This window comes from Pan troglodytes, chromosome 23 (genome assembly GCF_028858775.2).
Source record: "Pan troglodytes isolate AG18354 chromosome 23, NHGRI_mPanTro3-v2.0_pri, whole genome shotgun sequence".
Taxonomy (NCBI): domain Eukaryota; kingdom Metazoa; phylum Chordata; class Mammalia; order Primates; family Hominidae; genus Pan; species Pan troglodytes.
The window spans coordinates 22,485,742-22,510,363 of NC_086016.1; the positions used below are offsets into that span (position 1 = coordinate 22,485,742).

General features: G+C 48.7%; 1 protein-coding gene across 4 annotated transcripts in view; it reads right to left on the reverse strand.

Annotated features, from left to right (window-relative positions):
- Positions 1-24,622, reverse strand: part of KLHL22 (kelch like family member 22) — a 53,576-nt gene that overhangs the window by 19,253 nt on the left and 9,701 nt on the right. For 2 of the 4 annotated variants that reach the window (XM_016939737.3, XM_016939736.4), the window contains exons 3-4: positions 10,545-10,710; positions 4,080-4,798 (exon numbers count right to left, since the gene is read on the reverse strand). In XM_016939737.3, coding sequence (XP_016795226.1) covers positions 4,080-4,798; positions 10,545-10,710 — 885 coding nt within the window. The remainder of the gene's footprint in view (positions 1-4,079; positions 4,799-10,544; positions 10,711-24,622) is intronic. The other 2 variants (XM_054675999.2, XM_063807776.1) reach the window with 1 other exon arrangement.

Consider the following 24,622-nt stretch of genomic DNA (forward strand, 5'->3'; position numbering starts at 1 on the left):
GAATAAGTCCTCAAGTAATATTTTTCTAATAAAAATAAGCTTTATTTTTGCATATAAAGATATAAACAATTTTACTTATTGCTATGGACTAGATGTTTGGATTCCCCCAAAACCCCTATGTTGAAGGCCTAACCCCCATTGTAATGGTAGTGGGAGGCATGGCCTTTGGGAGGTGATCAGGTCATGAGGGTGGAGCCCATGATGGGCTTAGTGCCCGAGACTACAGCTCTTTCTCTCCACCATGTGAGAACACAGACGGAAAGGACCTTACCGGGACTAAACTGGCCAATACCATGATCTTGGACTTCCCAGTATCCAGACAGTGAGAAATAGAGGTATGTTGTTTAAGTCACTCCATCTATAGTATTTGTTATAGCAGCTGAAACTGACTAGGAGAGTCACTTTAACTCAGATTTGTATCATCCTATTGTAAACTCAGATATGAATCCTAGAGTTGGTACAAAAATATTCTGGAATTCTTGTTAAATTCTTTAGACTGTGGCCAGGCACGGTGGCTCACGCCTGTAATCCCAGCACTTTGGGAGGCTAAGGCGGGAGGATCATGAGGTCAGGAGATCAAGACCATCCTGGCTAACACGGTGAAACCCCGTCTCTACTAAAAATACAAAAAATTAGCCAGGCGTGGTGGTGGGTGCTTGTAGTCCCACCTACTCGGGAGGCTGAGGCAGGAGAATGGTGTGAACCTGGGAGGTGGAGCTTGCAGTGAGCTGAGATCGTGCCACTGCACTCCAGCCTGGGTGACAGAGAGACTCCATCTCAAAAAAAAAAAAAAAAAAAAAATTCAGTAGGCTGTTTTTCTTCTATATTTCCATGACTTAAGTATTTTCATGACTATTAATGTTTTAATGTCTATTAAATTTTTTAAATAAATTAAATGTACTGACCGGGCACGGTGGCTCATGCCTGTAATCCCAGCACTTTGGGAGGCTGAGGCAGGCGGATCACCTGAAGTCAGGAGTTCAAGACCAAGTTGGTCAACATGGTGAAACTCCATCTCTACTAAAAATACAAAAAAATGGCTGGGCGTGGTGGCTCACACCTGTAATCCCAGCACTTTGGGAGGCCCAGGCAGGCAGATCACCTGAGGTCAGGAGTTCAAGACCAGCCTGGCCAACATGGTGAAACCCTATCTCTACTAAAAATACAAAATTAGCCGGGCGTGGTGGCGTACACCTGTAATCTCAGCCACTTGGGAGGCTGAGGCAGGAGAATTGCTTGAACCTCGGAAGCGGAGGTTGTAGTGAGCCAAGATTGCACCATTGCACTCCAGCCTGGGCAGAAAACAGCGAGACTCCATCTCAAAAAAAAAAAAACAAAAAAACAAAAAAGTTAGCTGGGTGTGGTGGTCGGCACCTGTAATCCCAGCTATTCAGGAGGCTGAGGCAGGAGAATGGCTTGAACCCGGGAGGCAGAGGTTGCAGTGAGCCGAGATCGTGCCACTGCACTCCAGCCTGGGCGACAGAGCGAGACTCTGTCTCAAAAAAAAAAAAAAAAAAATTAAATTTGCTTTAAAATATTAGCAGCCATGAAAATGCCGAAGGAAAAATTACATTATTATTTAAAAAAATTTTTTTAGAGACAGGGTCTCACTCTGTTGCCCAGGCTACAGTACAGGGGCATGATCATAGTTCACCAAAGTCTAAAACTCCTGGGCTCAAGCGATCCTCCTGCCTCAGCCTTCCAAGTAGCCAGGACTGCAAGCACGTACCATCAGGCCCAGCTAATTTTCTTTTTTTTTTTGGTAGAGACGAGGTCTCGCTTTGTTGCCCAGGCTGATCTTGAACTCCTGGGCTCAAAAGATCCTGCTGCCTCAGCATCCCAAAGTGCTGGGATTATTGACATGATCTGCACATAGCCTAAATTATTATTTTAAGTAGGGTCAGGGCACATAGCAACATGTAACCAGCTACTACTAGGTATACCATGTAGTTGGTGTTCAGTAATCCACAGGGCTATGGCTATGGGAAAGGTACAAGGAATGATGCAGATAATATAGATGCAAAGAAAGAAGGAATGAAAGAGAAAAAGTAGTATATTGGAGACAAACACCATTTGCTCCACGAGAGGTAAGGTTTTTAAATATGCGGTTTCTGCATCAATGCTTTAAGATATAACCTGGTAAGTAATAACTCCTCAAAATGCAAAGCCTAATTTACTGCAAAATCTTGTTTGCTTATATTCTAAAAGCCTATAGCTTTTAGAATTCACCAGTTCTAAGGCTGATGAAATGAGAAAGCAGAGAAAGAACCAAATCTTAGAATATTCAAATTAAGGATTCATCTGGAAGTTTTGAGTCCACTGGAAGGTTAATGATGCCTTCATTCTGGAGAGATGATACATCCCTGGGTTAACCAGTAGGGCTGTGGTCCTTCCTGCCACCTCCACTCTGTGGATACCTACTCTCTCAAGGCAGGTCTTGCCGACCCCACTTGCCATTGTGATCCTACTCTCAGACAGGAGTTTGGGACTGGTTATTGGTTACAGGGTCTAATATTAGCATTACCCAGAGTTCAGCTTTGGTCTCACACCCCTTCACAGGGGGAAATTCAGACTCCTACTTTAAGTGAAAGTGAGATCAATGGCCCATAGCAGGTGGACAGAGGACAGGGGCAGGCAGAATCCCAAGCTGTCACCCCCCTAGGGACAGCTCTGTGGAAACATCCAGCATTCCTGCCGGGCACACAGCTGTCTCTACCTTCTGCTAAGGGCCAGAAGCCAAAACACTCTGGAGAGATTGGCTTTGAAGGTCTGTAGGTTACTCTCAGCAGGGTGGTCTGGCCTTGGCCCCCCAACTGGGAAACCGAGACCCCTAAAAAAGAAGGTTTAAGGTTTGGCCAAAGGGAAGTCTAAACCTGGTGTGGCCACACCCACTGGGGGCACAACTTTGTTTAGAGAGGAAATGAAGGTAGCTGTTTCCTTTTTTCTGAAACCTGCCCTTCCTCATATTTAACCGCAATGTGTTATTGCCAACCTCTGAGTCTCATCAGCTTAACAAAGGAGATCACTTCCTGGGGCCAGTAGTAGAGAGGTGGCTGAGAAATGGCCTTCTCCTCCTTGGCCAGGATCACTATGCTTGATTCCAAGTGGCATGGCCAGGCCAGGCCCTACCCCACCCTGACCCCAGAAAATAGAAACATGAACATGAAGTCAGTCAGCATCTAGCTCATGGCTGCTGGAAATAGTTGGCAATCTCTCTCTCTCCAACACAGCTCCATCTTTCAGCATGAAGGGTAGGGAGATTTCTCACATGCACCAAGGTAAGGTGGAGGGGTCCCTGGAAATCTAATGGTAGCTGAGTCTTGTGGGCCTGAACCACTGTCCCTTGCTCTGCCCAGAAATGGATTTGTGAGATCACAGCCTAAGTGACTGATGGAGCCAGGCGCATCCTACGGACCACAGCAGTCCACAAAACTCTCTCTTGGGAAAACTGCCTCTTCCCAGGGGAAATTGTGCCAAGTGCGTGGCAGACTGCAGGGCAGAGCGGAAATGTAGCATGAGGCTCGGTGATGCTTGTTGGCTTTTACCACTCCCCTGGGCTGAAGACTGCATGCTGCTCAGGCACAGCAGCAGGAAGCCTGTTCCACCATTAGCAAGCAGGTAAGAGAGAAGAGCGAAGCTGACTGGTGAAGGGAAACTGAAACAACGTGCATCAAAGCTCAGAGAGAGCATGATGGAGGGCGAGGCTGCTCAGCTGGCACTGCTCCTAGGTCCTCTCCATCCCAGTCTGACTGCCTTTCCTGCTGTGGGCTCCTCTCCCCTCCCGTCTCCTCCTGCACAATGCACTCGCAACCTAGCCTACCCCAAAGAGGCTGAGCAAGGGTCCAGGGTAAGTGGGTTTCTGAGGAGTAGGGGACACGCAGGAAAGAAGGTGATCCACATGTCCCCTTCCCTTATCTCACTGCTGTCCACCTTCTCTGAATTCACCTAGACTTCATTCCACAATGGCAAGTGATGCTCATGTGAAAGGCTAGGGGGAACCTGACCAGCTCTCTCAGCCCATGACTTCCACACCCTCGCATCACCTGAAGACAAAGGGACCAGCTAGCACCCTGTCCTACCTCCAGCATCGGGACTCTGCTCGAAATCCTTGGACATTGTTGTCCCCTCCAATCAAGTATACGAAGTTGTTGAGCACCGCGATGCCCTGGTTGGACATGCGGGGGGCCAGGGAGGCAGTGAAGTGCTTCCACTCTCCCAGTAAGGGGTTTAGATACTTGGCCTGGTCGCTGAGGACAGTGGACGGCGTGGAGTGAATGCCCCCGAAGCCCACAACGCACTGGAAGTCCGACCGCAGCTCTGTTTGCGGGCTCTGCAGGCTGGGCTGTAGGCTCTCGTTCCGGTGGTACATGAGGGCACTGGCCACTGTGTCCCTCAAAGGGCTGGGGTCCAGCTTGTCATGCAGCCGCTGCAGGACCTCAGCTTCCATCAGCGGAAACCGCACTGTCTCAAGGAGCTTTGGGGGCTCGTGCAGCGAGATCTGGTCAGCCTGCACCTGCTCCAGGCTATAATGGTAGAGAAGGGCCCCCTCATATACCTCGGTCTCGCAGGAGACCTCCAGGCGATTGCTGCTGAGGAGGGAGTAGACCTTCTCCAATGGAAGCTGGCGGTACTTGTCAGTCCGAGAGAAGGCCACAAAGTTTTTGAGGATATAGGTGTCCAGTTGCTCAGTCAGGCGGCTCAAGTCAAACAGCTCTGCCAGCCGGTAGACATCGAGAATGTTCTCTTCGTCCACCCAGGACATGAGGAAATCACAGCAGAAATGGATAATTTCTGGGATCTGCAGAGAGAATGACACCCATTCAAGCCTGGGCTGGCGAACAGCATCTGGGGATGGGAGACAGAATGATGGCAGAAATACGGGCTGTTGTGGGCCAGGCAAAGTAGAAGGGAAGTCCTCCTTAATTGTCCCCGACCTTTTCTGACACACTGGAGACTGGGGCTTACTGCAGACTAGGTTTAAGTCCTGGTTTGGAAACATACTGGGTGACAGGATATACAGCATGTTTTTTTTTGGTTTTGTTTTGCTTTTCTTTGAGACAAAGTTTCGCTCTTGTTGCCCAGAATGGAGTGCAGTGGCAGAATCTCGGCTCACTAACACCTCCCCGTCCCGGGTTGAAATGATTCTCCTGCCTCAGCCTCCCGTACAGAATGTTTTTAACCTCTCTAAGCCTCAGTCTCCTCATCTATAAAACGAGGATCATTAAAGTGAAGAGGAACATGATGAAAATGAGAGAGCACATAGGAGTGGACCCTTGATATATGTCAGTTCCCTCTTAGATCAAAAGTACTGGCTCGGCCGGGTGCGGTGGCTCATGCCTATAATCCCAGCACTTTGGGAGGACAAGGTGGTTGTATCACGAGGTCAGGAGTTTGAGACCAGCCTGACCAACATGGTGAAACCCCGTCTCTACTAGAAATACAAAAATTAGCTGGGCGTGGTGGCGCGCGCCTGTAATCCCAGCTACTCAGGGGGCTGAGGCAGGAGAATCGCTGGAACCCAGGAGGCGGAGGTTGCAGCAGTGAGCCGAGATCGCGCCATTGCACTCCAACCTGGGTGACAGAGCGAGACTCCGTCTAAAAAAAAAAAAAAAAAAAAGAAGTACTGGCTCTCCAGAAAAGCAGGAAGCAGCACAAACGGTCACTGTGTCATATATCTGTGGTTTGGAAAGGACCTAAGACCACCCCCATCCCTACCCTAGGATTCTCTGGAAGAGCCTGCCTCTCCAAAAGCGCTGGGACCAGAAACAAACCTGGCTTTTTCCCCCGCCAGAACATCCACCCTGGTTCCCTAGAAGTGCTCAGAGCCTCTCAGACACCTAACCAGTACCCACCCAGGAACCTGATTTAGAATTATTTTTCTTTTTTCTTTTTAAAATTTGAGACAGGGTCTTGCTCTGTTGCCCAGGCTGGAGTGCCATGGCAAGATCATAGCTCACCAAAGTCTCAAGCTTCTGGGCTCAAGTGATCCCTGACTCAGGGTTCTTGAGGTTCCCAGCTGGGTCAAGACCCACTTGACTCCAGTAAGTGCAGGGGCTCCCAGGTGGCCACATCAACCCTTCCCAGCCATGGGGAAGCACTAGTGGTTTGAAAGGACGGCAAGAGAGAGAATGGCACTGGAGGGAGGTGGGAACAAGGCCACAACCAGCAGGCTGTTAAAGGCCACCCTGTGAACAGACAACCAAATCTTGGGAGAATAGGAGACAAAGGGAAGGGCCCTAGGGAAAACTGCCTGGGAGAACAAACCAGGTGTTGATAAATTATTTAGGAAAGCAGGATTTTAGAGTTTCAGTGGGGCCCCCCAGTGCCCACCTCCTTTCTTTCCATGTTCAGATTGAAAATGATGAGTACCTTGACCTCTCTGTGACCCAGACAGCTGCAGGTTTTCCCAGCAGGCTTGAACCCAAACCAGGCGCTTGAACATTCCCAGGCACTGATAAAGGCATCAAGGTTATTACCCAAAACACTGAAGGAAAAACTGGTTCCGGCCCTGAGACAAATTCCTTAAACCCTCATAGAAACTCCATACACTAACCCACTCTGTGGGCAAGCCTGGGTAAAGCCTCTCTTTTCCTTTGTCTGTCTTGAGGACATGCTACATCACTCTATACATAAGTTCCCCTAATAAACGCTCTGGCCAGATCACCCTGGTGTTTGATGCTTCTTTCTTTGGAATCCCAAACCGGCTCCATTTCAGGATGCTGTGGGGTCCCCTCTTGTGGGAACCCCCTTGCTACCAACTCCAGCCATGTGTTCAATGCAATAAATCAGTTTCTCTAAAAATGGGAATACCTGGCTTATCCAGGATCATTAATAAATTAACCATTACACATGGAATAATTCTGCTGGTATTTATGTATTTATTTATTTATTATTTTGAGATGGGGTCTCACTCTGTCGCCCAGGCTGGAGTGCAGTGGCACGATCTCGGCTCACTGCAAGCTCCGCCTCCCGGGTTCACGCCATTCTCCCACCTCAGCCTCCCAAGTAGCTGGGACAACAGACGCCCGCCACCACGCCCGGCTAATTTTTTGTATTTTTAGTAGAGACGGGGTTTCATCGTGTTAGCCAGGATGGTCTCAATCTCCTGACCTCGTGATCTGCCCGCCTCGGCCTCCCAAAGTGCTGGGATTACAGGTGTGAGCCACGGCGCCCGGCCAAGGTATTTAAAGCTTATCAATAAACACTAACTATAACTTTTTTAAAATTCAAAAGACATCTAATATTGCTTGCAAGGTGACATGCTAAGGGCTGGATAAGACCTACCAAATGTCGGGCAGGTATGTGCCCTACATGAGGTATCCCCATGGTGCTTTGCTAGGCCCTGACCAGCTTCACTTGACCTTCTTTTTTCCCCTTTTGCCAGTCTTCTGCTTTGCCACTTCTTCCCAAACTACTAGGTTTTCCTAAAATTCTGGTTTGTCATGGGCCAGGGTCCTGAAGACCAAGTTTTGGGCAGAATGTGAGCACAAACAGCCCTGAAGAAGCCTGGGCAGCAGCAGCTCCTTGAGAGGACCCTGCTGACTCTCCTTTCAGTCCTATTTTTAGAGCAGTGGGCCTTCTGTTCAGTGAAATCTCACAGAGGAACCAGCCTGGGCTCAGGATGTGCAAAAGCCCCATACAAGGCTCACAGAAGGGACTGCATTTGCTTGGGGTAACCCAATAGGACAGTGTTACTGGGAATCAGACTCAGGCCTCTGGGGACACCGTGAAGAATCTGGTCCCAGGCCTACTGCAGGGCACAACACATGGGGGAAGCCTCCAAAAGTCACTAGCTATGTGAACATACATGATCCTACAGGCCTATGGACTTGACATGGTTATGCCAAGTAAAACCTGCTATAAAACAATATTGCGAAGAAGCCTGTTTTTTTTTGTTTGTTTTTTGTTTTTTTGAGATAAGCTGGCATGTAGTGGTGTGGTGATCACAGCTTACTGAAGCCTCCACCTCCTGGGCTCAAGTGATTCTCCCACCTCAGCCTCCCGAGTAGCTGGAACTACAGGTGCATGCCACCATGCCCGGCTATTTTTAAAGTGCTTCTGTAGAGGTCTCGCTTTGTTGCCCAGGCTGATCTCAAACTCCTGGCCTCAAGCGATCCTCTCACCTTGGCCTCCAAAAGTGCTGGGATTACAGGCATGAACCTCTAAGCCTGGCCCAGAAGCCTGATATGTTAAAAAACTAAGATAGGCTGCTGCCTCTGAGATGACCTCTGAGGCACTGGGGGAGATGACCCAGGGCTGTCGGGAGCACTGGCCAAACCAACAGAGAGAGACTGCAGGCCTCCAAGCTGACTGGTGAGAGAGGGAAAGTGGTGTTAGAAAGATGATCTGGTTTCAGTGTGTGTGATCACTGCAGGGAAAAGAAAGAAATGGCAGAAACATACAGATGGAGGCCAGGCAAAAGGGAAGGAAATGGAAACACAGAACAGAGATGGCTGCAAGCAATACCGAGAAGGATGACCTGTCCTCACATGGACGCAGGGAATTAAGAAGGTGGACGGGCTCAAGGAGCCACTGAGGTTGAGCCCAGGGAACTGGCAGGATGGTCACAGGACACACAGAGCAGGGGGACTGACAGGGGAGCTCCGGGAGAGTGGCAGGTGTGGAGGAGGAGATAGGACAGCTGGACCTGAGCCATGCTGGGGGAGATGTTTCAGAGGCAGCTGAATCAGGAGTTAACTGCTGCCAGGGTGGAGAATTGGATGAGGGTTCCCAAAGCAACAATGACAGGGATGTGGGGACAGAAGAGATCTCTAAATAAAAGAACAGGGGGAAATTCTTTTGTTGTAAAAGCCAACTCCATCTACTCACCATGCAGGTATGGTGAGACAAGTCAGTCATCTCAGATCAACCCACCCAGCATCCAGGTCCTATCCACCAATCTGAGAACAGGGCACAGGGAGGCTGCCACGGCCCTGTCACATGGGGTGGCACCTCCACGTGCCCCCGAACAGGTTGGTTTTCCTGTGACTTGAGTTGTTTTTTTTTTTAATTGCGTCAAACCTGCTCTCATGGGAAGAAAGGTCAGAATGATGAACTTAGCATAGCATTTTGTTTCACTTTTAAGAAATGTGGGAAGAGGTGACTGTCAACTCCTATCAGGCCTCTGCCTGATAGCTCAAAGGCACCTGCAGGCCCAGTCCCGTGTAACTGCACCCACACCACTGAGAATAATCATCCAAAACATAAGTCACACTGTCAAAGCCTCAGAAAACTTTTTGAATTCTGCAGGAAAACAAGTACTTAAAGTTCAATAACAGGTTGGGTACAGAGGCTCACACATGTAATCCCAGAACTTTGGGAAGCCAAGGTGGGAGTATCACCTGAGGCCAGGAGTTTGAGACCAGCCTGGGCAACATAACAAGGCCCCATTCCTATAAAAATATATATATATAATATCAGCTAGGCACAGTGGCACGCATCTTTAGTCCCAGCTACTCAGAAGGCTGAGGCGGGAGGACCACTTGAGCCTAGGAGGTGGAGGCTACAGTGAACTATGATCATGCCATTGCATTACAGCCTGGGTAACAGAGTGAGACCCTGTCTTTAAAAAAAAAAAAAAAAAATAGGCCAGGCGCAGTGGCTCACACCTGTAATCCCAACACTTTGGAAGGCTGAGGTGGATCACTTGAGGCCAGGGGTTCAAGACTAGCCTAAGCAACAAAGCAAGCCTCTATCTCTATAAAAATAATTTAAAAGTTAGCCAGGTGTAGTGGCACATGCCTATAGGTCCTAGCTATTTGGGAGGCTGAGGCAGAAGGATTGCTGGAGCCGAGGAGGTTGAGGCTGCAGTGAGCTGTGATCGTGCCACTGCACTCCAGCCTGGGCAAGAGAGAGAGAGCTTGTCTCCAATAAATTGAATGAGTGGATGGATGGATGGATGCATGCATGCATGCATGCATGCATGGATGGATGGATGGATGGATGGATGCACGGATGGATGGATGGATGGATGCCTGCCACCATGGATGGATGCATGCATGGATGGATGGATAGATGGATGGATGGATGGATGGATGGATGGATGGATGCATGCATGCATGCATGGATGGATGGATGGATGGATGGACAGACAGATAGATAAAGTTCAGTAACAAAACACATAAGTTTTCAAGAGACTGAAGTGGCCCAGTGAGGGGACAGGCAGGAAGGGCCCTGGCAGCAATGCTGGTGGATGCTCCCCGTTGCCAGACCCCAGAGCACACAGGACGTCCACATGCAGCCTCGGGTCAGCCTACCTGCTTATGTGCAGGATGCTTTCAATGACAGGGAGACTCAGGCAGTGGGGAAACAACCAGCAATAGAGAAGAGGGCAAAGGCAGAGGCCTGGGGTGTCTAGAGCGGCTCTGCTTGAGCTCCAGGGACAACTCCAGAGTCCTCCCCACTTCATGGCCTTCGTCACTGCTTGGTCTCCTCACATTCCTGACCCATCTTCAAGCCAATGCTAGTGCCCGGCAGGCATCATGGGCATCTCAGGGAACCCCACCTGGGTGTGGGTCTGCCTTGCTAGATGAGACATGCCTCACCTGAAGCTGGCAGGCAGCCACCAGTGTCTCCTGTACATTGCTCAGGCTGAGCTCCAACTCGGAGGTGTATATGAAATGTAGGATTTGGCACATAGCATTGTAGGACACACCGTGGATCAGGACCTCTTCCTGTTCCATCTCCTTCAATCCCCCAGCAAACATTCCTCTGCAAAGTGAAGACACAAGAAAATGGAGTTATACCAACAGGGACTCAAGCCCATGTTGCCAAGAATGACAGCATTCAGAGAAGAACCTGGCGATGGTGGCGGGGCCCTGGTAGTGGGCTGACCCACTCTGTGCTCTGAGTGAACTGTGTGCATGCATGAGCCAACCCACAAAAGGATCCTGACGAAGTCTGGGCAGACATCCTGGAAATTGTCCTGTTTCCCTTTTCATGGGCCCAAGGAGTTCCATGTGAGCTTCGGGAGGGGAGGCCACAAGCAGCTTGCTTCTGCTGTGTTCATCAGTGCAGTTCCTGGATCGGAGCAGTAGCAACTCCAGAGCACATTTCAAAGCAATGAATTAATTAATGGGAAACTAATAAAAGTCATTTCATTCAATGTATATTTATGGAGTTCCTACCAAATGCCAAGTATCATTCAAAGAGCAGAATGAGGCCAGGCACGGTGACTCACACCTGTAATCCCAGCACTTTGGGAGGCCAAGGCAGGCAAATCACTTCAGGTCAGGAATTTGAGACCAGCCTGGCCCACATGGTGAAACTGCGTCTCTACTAAAAATACAAATATTAGCTGGGCGTGATGTTGTGCATCTGCAGTCCCAGCTACTTTGGTGGCTGCGGCACAAGAATTGATTGAACCTGGGAGACGGAGGGTGCCATGAGCCAAGATTGCACCACTGCACTCCAGCCTGGGCAACAAAGCAAGACTGTCTCAAAAAGCAAAACAAAACAAAAAACAAAGAGCAAAAGGAGTTATAGTGAAGTAAACTGGTAAAATAGCTGGGCGCGGTGGCTCACGCCTCTAATCCCAACCCTCTGGGAGGCCAAGGCAGGCAGATCCCTTGAGCCTAGGAGTTCAAGACCAGCCTAGGCAACACGGTGAAATCCTGTCTCTACAAATATTACAAAAATTGGCCGGGCGTGGTGGCTCACGCCTATAATCTCAGCACTTTGGGAGGGCAAGGCGGGCAGATCACCTGAGGTCAGGAGTTCAAGACCAGCCTGGCAAACATGGTGAAACCCCGTCTCTACTAAAAATACAAAAATTAGCTGGGTGTGGTGGCGGGCGCCTATCATCCCAGGTACTCAGGAGGCTGAGGCAGGAGAATCGCTTGAACCCGGGAGGCGGAGGTTGCAGTGAGCCGAGATCACACCACTGCGATCCAGCCTGGGTGACACAGCAAGACTCTGTCTCAAAAAACATATATACATATATAAATAAATGCTAAGAAGGAACCCAGCAGGGCATCTGACCTGAGAGTCACTGGTTAGAAGAGGGGTAGGTGGAATGATGAGAAGGAGCATGGACAGCCCCATCTGAGGAACTGAGACCTAAGGATAAGGCTGAGAGGGTGTAGGCAGCCGGGGAGGGAGTTCCAGGTGAAGGAGACAGGTGTACAAGTTCTGGGGCAAGGCAGAGCTTGGCATGCAAGGCAGCCAAGATGACGAGGAAGTGAGCAGAAAGTGGGATGGGCAGGCAGGCCTTGGAGCCAGGTCCCCCTACCTCTAGGGTAGGTACAGTCCAGATTGAAATCTGAGCATTATGGGATGCTCTTGAGGAATTTACCCACAGAGTGATGTGAACTGACTGGCTTTCCGACTCAGGTGCTGGAGCAGGAGCCCCTGGAAGACCAATTAGGCCTGAGATTCCTGTGGGCCTGGAGGCCAAGGGTGACCCTGGCCCTGGGGAGGGCATTGCAGCTAGAAAGCAGTAGCTGAGACTACCCTGGGACACGGCACAGAGAACCTACTGACAGAATGAATCTAGGAGGACCTGGGAGGACTCAAGGCCCTCTGCTGGGCCGATGAGGACCCTTTACTGATGGAAGAAAATCTGGACAGCTGGGAGTCCCGTGATTGCATGATCAGTGTGAGATACCTGTGAAACCTCCAAGTGTAGACACTGTTTAGGTGTTTGGAGGTAAGAGGCCGGCAACTGGGGCTGAAGTTTAAATATGACAGCAACATGAAGATGATAAGAGAAGCTATTTTTACATTTTATTTATTTTTTTGACTAGGTAATACATATACATGGTACCAGATTTAAAATACAGTATAGGTTGGGCCGGGCACAGTGGCTCACGCCTGTAATCCCAGGACTTTGGGAGGCCGAGGCAGGCGGATCATCTGAGGTTGGGAGTTCGACACCAGCCTGACCAACATGGAGAAACACCATCTCTACCAAAAATACAAAATTAGCTGGTCATGGTGGCACATGCCTGTAATCCCAGCTACTCAGGAGGCTGAGGCAGGAGAATCGCTTGAACCCAAGAGGCGGAGGTTGCAGTGGGCCAAGATCGTGCCATTGCACTCCAGCCTGGGCAACAAGAGTGAAACTCTGTCACACACACACAAAAATACAGTATAGGTTGTGGTGAAAGTCCCCTTGCCTCTGCTCCCAGACATCAGTCAGTTCCCCTCCCAGGGCCGCACTATCCCCAGGGCAGTCATATTCCACATCTCACTTGGCTTTTTTTTTTTTTTTTTTTTTTTTTTGAGACGAAGTCTCACTCTGTTGCCCAAGCTGGAGTGCAGCAGCGCGATCTCGGCTCACTGCAACCTCCACTTCCCGGGTTCAGGAGATTCTCCTGCCTCCCAGCCTCCCGAGTAGCTGGGATTACAGGCATGTACCACCACACCTGGCTAATTTTATATTTTCAGTAGAGATGGGGTTATCACTATGTTGGCCAGGCTGGTCTTGAACTCCCGACCTTGTAATCCGCCTGCCTTGGGCTCCCAAAGTGCTGGGATTACAGGCGTGACTCACCGCACCCGGCCCCTTCCTCTAATTTTTGAGGCTATCTTTATCACATAGGACAGGAATAGTCTCCTTTCATTACTTTTGTTTTCGACAATTTCCTGGCCACTGCTAGCTTTTTACATTTGAATTTTAGAATCAAGTTTCTGTAATTGCCCCAAATAAACCCTCTTGGTATTTTAGGGGGTTATGTTAAACATCTAGGTTAATGTAGAGATAAATAGCATTTTTATAATGGACACAGTGGATCTTTTTAACTGTCCAGCCATCCTCTGGGTCTATTTGGAAGTCTTATAAGTCATCTTCCTACAGACCTGGCACATATTTGTTACATTTATTCCCAGACATTTCACTCCATGCATGGCCAAGCCCTCGGGACACTTTCCCATGCTCTTTATAGTGGTCTGGCTGGCTCTCCTGGACTTTCCAGGACTGTGCTCGTGCATGTACTTCTGTCTGATTCTTCTGCTGGCACCTCTGGGACTATATTGGCAGCAGTGGAGATGGCAACATTTCAAGCACTGCCCGCCCTGAGCAGGGTGCGGGTGCTTGGATTGACACAGATTTTTTTTTTTTTTTTTTTTTTTGAGACGAAGTCTTGCTGTCGCCCAGGCTGGAGTGCAGTGGCGCGATCTCGGCTCACTGCAGGCTCCGCCCCCCGGGGTTCACACCATTCTCCTGCCTCAGCCTCCCGAGTAGCTGGGACTACAGGTGCCCGCCACCTCGCCCGGCTAATTTTTTGTATTTTTAGTAGAGACGGGGTTTCACCGTGTTAGCCAGGATGGTCTCGATCTCCTGACCTCATGATCTGCCCGCCTCGGCCTCCCAAAGTGCTGGGATTACAGGCGTGAGCCACCACGCCCGGCCCTTTTTTTTTTTTTTTTTTGAGACAGAGTCTCGCTCTTGTTGCCCAGGCTGGAGTGCAATGGCACGATCTCGGCTCACTGCAACCTCCGCCTACCACGTTCAAGCAATTCTCCTGCCTCAGCCTCCCAAGTAGCTGGAATTATAGGCATGTGCCACGACGCCTGGCTATTTTGTATTTTTAGTAGAGACAGGGTTTCACCATGTTGGTCAGACTGGTCTCGAACTCCTGACCTGATGTGATCCACCCGCCTCGGCCTCCCATAGTGCTGGATTACAGGTGTGAGCCACCACGTCTGGCTGGACACAAACTTTTACCATTTTAAGAAAAAAAAAAATCTTATAATCCTTTCGGGGGCCAAGGCAGGAAGACTGCTTCAGGCCAGGACTTTAAGATCAGACTGGGCAGCCAGGCACCATGGCTCACACCTGTAATCCCAGCACTTCGGGAGGCCGAGGCGGGCAGATCACTTGAGGCCAAGAGTTCGAGACCAGTCTGGCCAACATGGTGAAACCTCATCTCTATTAAAAGTACAAAAATTAGCTGCATGGTGGTGCACACCTGTAATCTCAGCTACTAGGGTGGCTGAGGCACGAGAATCACTTGAACCTGGGAGGCGGAAGTTGCAGTGAGCCGATATCGCACCACTACTCTGTGACAGAGCAACACTGTGCCTCAAAAGAAAAATAAAAAGAAGGGGAAAAAAAAAAGACCAGATGGGGCAACACAGAAAGACCCCATCTCTTAAAAAAAATTAGCTGGGCATGGTGGCACGCATCCATAATTCCATCAATTTGAAATGCTGAGGTGGGAGCGTTGCTTGAGCCCAGTATTTTGAGGCTGCAGTGAGCTATGATGACACCATTGCCCAGCCTGGGCAAAAAAGTGAGACTCTGTCTCTTAAAAAACAAAACAACACAAAAAAGTTCACTGCATGGATCATGAATGGAGGGAGGAGAAAGAAGATATGAGACATTGTGGGTGCAATTAGGAAAATGTGAACGTGGACTCAATGTCAGATGAAATTATAGAATGATTACACATTTCTTTTTCATTTTTATGTTTTTAGAGACAGGGTTGCTACGTTGCGCAAGTTGGACTTAAACTCCTATGCTCAAGTGATCCTCCCACCTCAGCCTCCCAAATAGCTGGGACTAAAAGCACTCACCATGGAACATGGCTCAATCATAAATTTTCTTATATCATGATAGTATTACAGGTATGTCAAAGAATCTCCTCATCCTTAGAGAGGCGAATTGAAGTTGTTAGAGATAAATTGTCATGATATCTATAACTTACTCTGAAGTGAATATGCAAAATGTTAACTGATGAATTTAAGCCAAGAGTACAGGTGTTCACTATACTTAACTTTCAACTTTTCTGTAGGATTTAAATATTTCAAAATAAAAATCAGAGAGAAAAAAGAGCCCAAAAGAAAAATAAAATATATAGTCACTCCTTTTTATTGTTTTTCTTTTTTACCAAAAATTTTACCAAATTTAATTTTTTTTTTTTTTTTTCTGAGGCAGAGTTTCGCTCTTGTTGCCCAGGCTGGAGTGCAATGGTGCAATCTCGGCTCACCACAACCTCCACCTCCCAGGTTCAAGCAATTATCCTACCTCAGTCTCCCGAGTAGCTGGGATTACAGGCATGCGCCACCACACCCGGCTAATTTTGTATTTTTAGTAGAGATGGGGTTTTTCCATGTTGGCCAGGCTGGTCTTGAACTCCCGACCTCAGGTGATCCACCCTCTTCAGCCTCCCAAAGTGCTGGGATTGAGCCACCAAGCCCACCCCAAACTTAATTCTTTTTTTTTTTTTTTTTGAGACGGAGTCTTGCTCTGTCACCCAGGCTGGAGTGCAGTGGCATGATCTCGGCTCACTGCAAGCTCCGCCTCCCAGGTTCACGCCTTTCTCCTGTCTCAGCCTCCCAAGTAGCTGGGACTACAGGCGCCCGCCACCACGCCTAGCTAATTTTTTGTATTTTTAGTAGAGACAGGGTTTCACAGTGTTAGCCAGGATGGTCTCGATCTCCTGACCTCGTGATCCTCCCGCCTCGGCCTCCCAAAGTGCTGGGATTACAGGCGTGAGCCACCACGCCCAGCCTCCCAAACTTAATTCTTTAAACATTCATTTTTGGGGCTGGGCGCGGTGGCTCACGCCTGTATCCCAGCACTTTGGGAGGCCGAGGTGGGCGGATCACCTGAGGTCAGGAGTTCGAGACCAACTTGGCCAACATGGTGAAACCCTGTCTCTAGTAAAAATACAAAAATTAGCTGGGTGTGGTGGCAGACGCCTGTAATTCCAGCTACTTGGGAGGCTGAGGAACAAGAATTGCTTGAACCTGGGAGGTGGAGGTTGCAGTGAGCCGAGATGATGCCATTGCACTCCAGCCTGGGCGACAGAGTGAGATTCTGTCTCAAAAAAAAAAAAATTCATTTTTGGCTCACGGCAGCCTCAACCTCCTGGGCTCAAGTGATGCTTCTGCCTCAACCTCCCAAGTAGTTGGGACTATAGGCATGCACCATCATGCCTGGCCAATTTTTTAAAAAATATATTTAAAAAAAATTATTACTACTTTTCTGTAAGTCAGGAATTATGTCAAAATAAAGACTTAAAAGTTTTAAAAAGTTGTTTACACCTCATATCCATTAGGATGACCACTATAAAAAAACAACAAAACAAACAAACAAAAAGTAGGCCAGATATGGTGGTTCACATCTATAATCTCATGTCCATAATCCCAGCACTTTGGGAGGCTGAGGTGGGAGGATTGCTTGAGCCCAGGAGTTTGAGACCAGCCTGGGAAACAGTAAGATTCTGTCTCTACAGATAATTTTTTTAAAAAACTGGCCAGGCATGGTGGTGCATGCCTATAGTCCCAGCTACTTGGGAGGCTGAGGCAGAAGCATTGCTTGAGCCCAGGAGGTGGAGCCATGATGGTGCCCCTGAACTCCAGCCTAGGTGACAGAGCAAAATCCTGTCTCAAAAAACAAAACAAACAAAAAACCAGAAAATAACAAGCTTTAGCAAGGATGTGGAGAAACTATAACCCTTGTGCACTGTTGGTAGGAATGAAAAGTGGTGCAACTGCTATGTTCCTCAGAAAATTGTCAATAGAATGACCTAGCAATTCCACTTCTGGGAATATAGCCAAAGAACTGAAAGCAGAGTCTCAGACATTTGCACACCCATGTTCATAGCAGCATTATACACAATAGACAAGAGATGGAAGCAACCAAGTATCCCTTGATAGGTGAACAGACAAACAAAATGTGGTATATCCATAAAATGGCACACTATTCAGCCTTCAAAATGAAGGAAATCAGGTCACATATTATAACACACATGAACCTTAAGGACACGATGCCAAATGAAATAAGCAAGTGATAAAGGGCTAATGCTGTCTGATTCTACTTATGAGGTACTTAGAATAGTTTAATTCATAGAGACAGAAAGTAGAATGGTAGCTGCCAGGGCCTGGGGGTAAAGGAGAAAAGGGAGTTGTGGTTTAGTGGGTATAGAGTTTCAGATTTGTAAGATAAAAAATTTCTGGAGATCTGTTTCATAATAATGTGAATAATCGTAACATTACTGAACTAGATGGTGTTATTTGTGTTTATTATTTTAGAACCACAATTTTAAAAAATTGTTCACCAAGTACCCAGTAGCAGGGGAATGACCAAATAAATAGAGGACATTGACAGCATGGAACACTCCACAGCACAGAGAGTGAGGGCCATCTCTACTGCTGGTGCCTGGGACCTCCAGGATGTCACAAGGTACAGAATGGCAAACCAGTATGCTGCCTCTGGTGTGAGATGGGGGAGAAAAATATTTCTTGGGTCAGCTTGCTCAGGTCCTCGATCCCTTGTCCAAACTCTTTAAATCAAGTGTATTTTAGAATTCAGAAGGTTCTAATGTGAGAAATACTGTACACATGCCACATAGGATCTTACATCCCATGGGATCTGGGTTGGTGCCTCCTCTTCAAACACCTTAATATGCCCCCCAAAAAAGTATAAAGACTCACACTAGGATAAAAAATATAATTAGCCTCGAAAATAATTTTGAGTTTTGGGTGGGTTCTGTGGCTTAATGAGTTTACGCCAAACTTTTTTTTTTTTTTTTTTTTTGAGGGGGAGTCTCGCTCTGTCGTCCAGGCTGGAATGCAGTGGCGCGATCTCGGCTCACTGCGAGCTCCGCCTCCTGGGTTCACGCCATTCTCCTGCCTCAACCTCCCGAGTAGCTGGGACTACAGGCACCTGCCCCCACGCCTGGATAATTTTTTGTATTTTTAGTAGAGACGGGGTTTCACCATGTTAGCCAGGATGGTCTCCATCTCCTGACCTCATGATCCTCCTGCCTCGGCCTCCCAAAGTGCTGGGATTACAGGCGTTGGCCACCGCGCCCGGCCTACGCCAAACATTTCTTTAAGACGTTTGGCTGGGCCAAAGTTAGCTGAGTTATTTCAGTTGATTGTTCATAGTCAGTAACAGATCAAACTCATTCGTCTCTGTCCCCCCTTCTCACTACTGCACTTGACTAGTCTAAAAAATAATAATACATAAAAATAGGCCGGGCGCGGTGGCTCACGCCTATAATCCCAGCACTTTGGGAGGCCAAGGTGGGTGGATCACCTGTGGTCAGGAGTTCGAGACCAGCCTGGCCAACATGGTGAAACCCTGTCTCTTTCAAAAAATACAAAAATTATCTGGGTGTGGTGGCATGCACCTGTACTCACAGCTACTCAGGAAGCTGAGGTGGGAGAATCACTTCAACCTGGTAGGCGGAGGTTGCAGTGAGCAGGGATCATGCCACTGCACTCCAGCCCGGGCGACAGAGACAGACTCCATCTCAAAATTAAAAAAAATTAAAAAAAAATTTTTTTTTTCTTTTGGAAACAGAGTCTCGCTCTGTCGCGCAAGCCGGACTGTAGTGGGACCATCTTGGCTTGGCTCGGCTCACTGCAGCTTCAACCTCCAGGCTCAAGCAATCCTCTCACCTCAGCCTCCCAAGTAGTGGGGACTACAGGTGTGTGCCACCATGCCCAGCTAATTTTTGTATTTTTTGTAGAGATAGGGTTTTGCCATGTTGCCTAGGCTAATCTCAAACTCCAGGACTGAACTGATTTGCCCACCTCAGTCTCCCAAAGTGCTAAGGTTATAGGTGTGAGCCACCCTGCCCAGCCCAAAAAGTTTTTTGGTTTTTGTTTGTTTTTGAGAGATGGACCCTTGCTATGGTGTCCAGGCTGCAGTGCAGTGACATGATCCCACTACTCATCAGCATGGGAGTTTTGACCTGGTCCATTTCCATCCTGGGCCGGTTCACACCTCTTTTTAGGCAACCCTGCTCCAGGAAGGTCACCATATTGATGCCAAATTTAGTGTGGATACCCTGTTGGCATGGCACACTGCAACCCAGAACTTCTGGGCTCAAGCAATCCTCTGGCCTATTCTCCCAAGTAGCTGAGACTATAGGTTTGAGCCACCACGCCCTGCTCAAAAAACTTTTTAACTGTGAGAATGGATGCTGAATATTATCACATGCCTGCTCACCATGTCTGCAGATATGCTATATAGACATGTATGCAGATATGTTGGGTTGTCATGAATTGATGGAATGCCATGATTCCCTGGCATGTAACTAGTAAGACAGATTCCCTAGCATGAAACCAATTTTTTTTTTTTTGAGACAAGGTCTTGCTGTGTCACCCAGGCTGGAGTGCAGTGGCACACTCACAACTCATGGCTCACTGTAGCCTTGACCTCCCCAGGTTTAAGTGATCCTCCCACCTCGGCCTCCCCAGAAGCTGAGACTACAGGCGTGCCTGGCTAATTTATGTTTTGTTTTGTTTGTTTGTTTTTCTTTTTTTTTTTTGAGACGGAGTCTCACTCTGTCGCCCAGGCTGGTGTGCAGTGGTGCGATCTCGGCTCACTGCAGCCTCCGCCTCCCAGGTTCAAGCGGTACTTCTGCCTCAGCCTCCCAAGTAGCTGGGATTACAGGCATGCGCCACGACACCTGGCTAATTTTTGTATTTTTTTTTTGACCTCTGAACTTTTTATTGGCCTCCTGCTCCCCAAAGGATACCCTGCTTCTGGTGGCTTAATGTCTCAGAACTTTGGTGTCGTTGGTCTCAGACACCACTTTGCCATCCATTATCTGGCAGGTGGTGGTCTTTTGGATGGTTTGCATGGAGTTGCTGCTGTCCAGGGCATCACCAAGATTGAAGTCCTCGCCATCTTCCAGCAGGCGGCAGTAGGTGGTGATCTCAGCCTCCAGCTTGACCTTAACGTTCACCAGGGCCTCCTACTCCTAGGCCTGGCACTGTCCCTCTGCCCGGATTTGTGCCACCTCTGACTCCAGGTGCAGCAGGATCCCATTGAGCTGCTCCATCTACAGGGCATAGAAGGCCTCCACCTCCCTCAGGCTGTTCTACAAGCTGGCCTTCAGATTTCTCAAGGAGTCCAGGTTGATCTCCAAGGACTGGACGTACGTCTCAACTCCGTGATTGTCATCTCAGCAGTTCCAACCTCAGTGGACTGCATGGTGACCACTGTGGTGCTCTCCTCAATCTATTGAGACCAGTACTTGTCCAGCTCCTGTCGTTTCTTTCGAGCCAGCTTATCATATTGAGCCTGGATGTCTGCCACGATCTTGGCAAGGTCCTGAGATTTGGGGGCATCTACCTCCACAGTCAACCCAGAGCTGGCAATCTGGTCTTGTAGGCCTTTTACTTCCTCTTCATGGTTCTTCTTCATGAAGAGCAGCTCCTCCTTGAGAGCCTCAATCTCTGTCTCCAGCTACAGCTGAGGGACATTGGTGTCATCAATCACCTTGCGAAGCCCATGTATGTCGCTCTCCACAGACTAGTGCATGGGCAGTTCTGTCTCATACTCGACTCTAAAGTCATCAGCAGCAAGACGGGCATTGTCGATCTACAGAAAGATACGGGCGTTGTCCACAGTATTTGCAAAGATCTGAGCCCTCAGGTCCTCGATGGTCTTGAAGTAATGCCTCCAGTCTCTGATCTGGGTCCCTTCTTCTCCAAGTGCTTCCGGATTTTGCTCTCCAGCTTCCGGTTCTCGGTCTCCAGGCTCCTCGCTCTGTCCAGGTAGGAGGCCAGGCGGTCATTCAGGCTTTGTATGGTCTCCTTCTCGTTCTGGATGCTTCCCATTCCTGCCAGATCCCCAGCCATCCCCGCGGCCAGGCCCCCAGACCCCATGCAGCCCCGGAAGCTGGTGGAGCGGGACACGAAGATCCAGGAACCAGAGCCCTCGGTGCCTGCATAGACGCTGGCCACGCTGCTGACCAGCCAGGCGCCATAGCTGGGAGCCTGGACAGAGCCCAGGGACCAGTAGTTGGTGGAGAAGGTAGAGCGAGTGGCGAAGCTCATGCTGTCCGGGGAGGAGAGCAAGAGGACAGGACTCAGGCTTTGCCGATGACCTAATTTTTGTATTTTTAGTAGAGACGGGGTTTCGCCATGTTGGCCAGGCTGGTCTCCAACTCTGGACCTCAGGTGATCCACCCGCCTCAGCCTCCCAAAGTGCTAGGATTACAGGCATGAGCCACCGTGCCCAGCTTTGTTTGCTTTTTCTTTTTGAGGCAGAATCTTACTCTCTCATCCAGTCTGGAGTGCAGTGACGTGATCTCAGCTCACTACAACCTCCACCTCCCAGGCTCAAGCGATTCTCGAGCCTCACCCTCCTGAGTAGCTAGAATTACCGGTGTGCACCACTATGCCCAGCTAATTTTTGTATTTTTAGTAGAGATGGGTTTTTGCCATGTTGGCCACACTGGTCTTGAACTCCTGGCCTCAAGTGATCTGCCGGCCTTGGGCTCCCATTGTGCTGGGATTACATGCGTGAGCCACTGTGACCAGCTCTAATTTTTGTATTTTTTGTAAACATGGGGTTTCGCCACGTTGCCCAGGCTGGTCTCGAACTCTTGGGCTCAAACAATCTGCCCACCTTGGCCTCCCAAAACGCTGGGATTATAGGTGTGAGCCACTGTGCTCAGCCTTTATTTTTTATTTATTTATTTATTTTTTACGAGAAAAGAGGTCTCTTACTTTGTCATCCAAGCGAGAGTGCAGTGGCATGATCATGGCTCACTGCAGCCTCAACCTCTCAAGCTCAAGCTATCCTCCCTCCTCAGCCTCCCAAGTAGCTGGGACTATAGGCCATGCCACCATGCCCAGCTAATTAAAAAAAATTTTTTTTTCTTTTTCTGAAACTGCTCTGAAAAAATTTAAATGGCATTGGAGTCTTTTCATAAAAGGCACACCTACCCTGGAAAACATCTGGGCTTTGTGTTTTGTGGGGAATACAACTTTCTCTCTCTTTTGGGGATAAAGTGCTATTAATTTTTTAAAAATAAAATCATCAATTGTATCCAAACTTTTAAAGTAACAGACATTGAGTTCAGCTAAGCAGTCTTTTATAATTCACAGATGGTATGAAAACTAAGGGAGGGATGAGGTGACCCATGGAGGTTGTATAAAAAGGACAGAGCCCTTGGGCTCTTCAGACTATAAGGGTCCAGGAGGAGATGAGAAACCACCTCAGAAGCATACAAGGTTAAAGCATACAAGGTGGGTGTAGGGTCAGGGGAGCCAAAGTAAGTGTGCAATGAAAAGTTATTAACAAAAGTCAAAAAAAGAAAATGCAGCCTGGCCATCCAATTCCTAAACCATGTACAGAGTACACAGAAAGAGCACAGGAGGCTTCCTGCAGCAGGGCAGTACAGCTCTCTGCCCTTCAGGAAAACTGAGATTCCTCCACCTGGGAAACAGCAAGGGACAATTAGGGAAAGCTCTCCAGAGGAGGAGGCATCTCAGGTGGGCCAAAGAAGAAAAATTTCCACAGGACAGAAAAGGCAGAGAAGAGGCCAGGCATGGTGGCTCACGTCTGTAATCCGAACACTTTGGGAGGCCAAGGCAGGCGGATCACCTGAGATCAGGAGTTGGAGACCAGTCTGGCCAACATGGCAAAACCCCGTCTCTACTAAAAATACAAAAATTAGCCGGGTTTGGTGGCACACGTCTGTAATCCCAGCTACTCAGGAGGCTGAGGCAGGAGAATCACTTGAACCCGGGAGGCAGAGGTTGCAGTGAGCCGAGATTGCCCCACTGCACTACAGCCTGGGGGACAGGGCAAGACTCCATCTCAAAACAAACAAACAAAAGGCTGGGCGTGGTGTGACTCACGCCTGTCATCCCAGCACTTTGGGAGGCCAAGGAGGGCAAATCACAAGGTCAGGAGTTCGAGATCAGCCTGGCCAACACGGTGAAACCCTGTCTCTACTAAAAATACAAAAAATTAGCTGGGCGTGGTGGCGCACACCTGTAGTCCCAGCTACTCGAGAGGCTGAGGCAGGAGAATTGCTTGAACCCGGAGGCAGAGGTTGCAGTGAGCTGAGATCACACCACTGCACTCCAGCCTGGGTGACAAAGTGAGACTCCGTCTCAAAAAAAAAAAAAAAAGAAAAAAAGAAAAAATTTATGTTCTTTGTAAAATAATTCAGACAATGCAGTAAACAGAAGAAATTCAGCCTCCCTCTCCCTTTGCCCTTTGCTGAGTCCCCAGGGTGCAGCAAGATCCTTCCAGATCTTCATGGTGGGATCATCTTCCACCAGGTCCTGAGGTTTTTCACTCCCTATCAGTAGACACACCACACTGCCCAGTTTGCAAGTGGCTCCATTGGATAACACAGAAAGGCTCTGTCCTGCACCATGTCTCAGCACTGGGTGCATCGTCCCACAGGAATGACACCTAGACACCCAACATACAACTGCAGGGCCCTAAACTATGGGCCAGCCCACCCCTAAATGCCCTTCTCTCTACCCTTGCCCATATCAAATATTACAAGCCTCTCACACATCTTTACCAGTCATACTGGGAAAAAAATAGTCCTTTATCATTTTAACATTTCACAAGTAACTAAAACAAATAATAAACATGCTAACACTTGGGAATGGTCTATTTCTTTTCTTTTTTTTTTGAGATGGAGTTTCATTCTTGTTGCCCAGGCTGGAATGCAGTGGCGCGATCTCGGCTCACTGCAACCTCCGCCTCCCGGGTTCAAGCAATTCCCCTGCTTCAGCCTCCTGAGTAGCTGGGATTACAGGCATGTGCTACCACGCCCAGCTAATTTTGTATTTTTAGTAGAGACGGGGTATTGCCATGTGGGTCAGGCTGGTCTCCAACTCCTGACCTCAAGTGATCCGCCCTCCTTGGCCTCCCGAAGTGCTGGAATTATAGGAGTGAGCCACC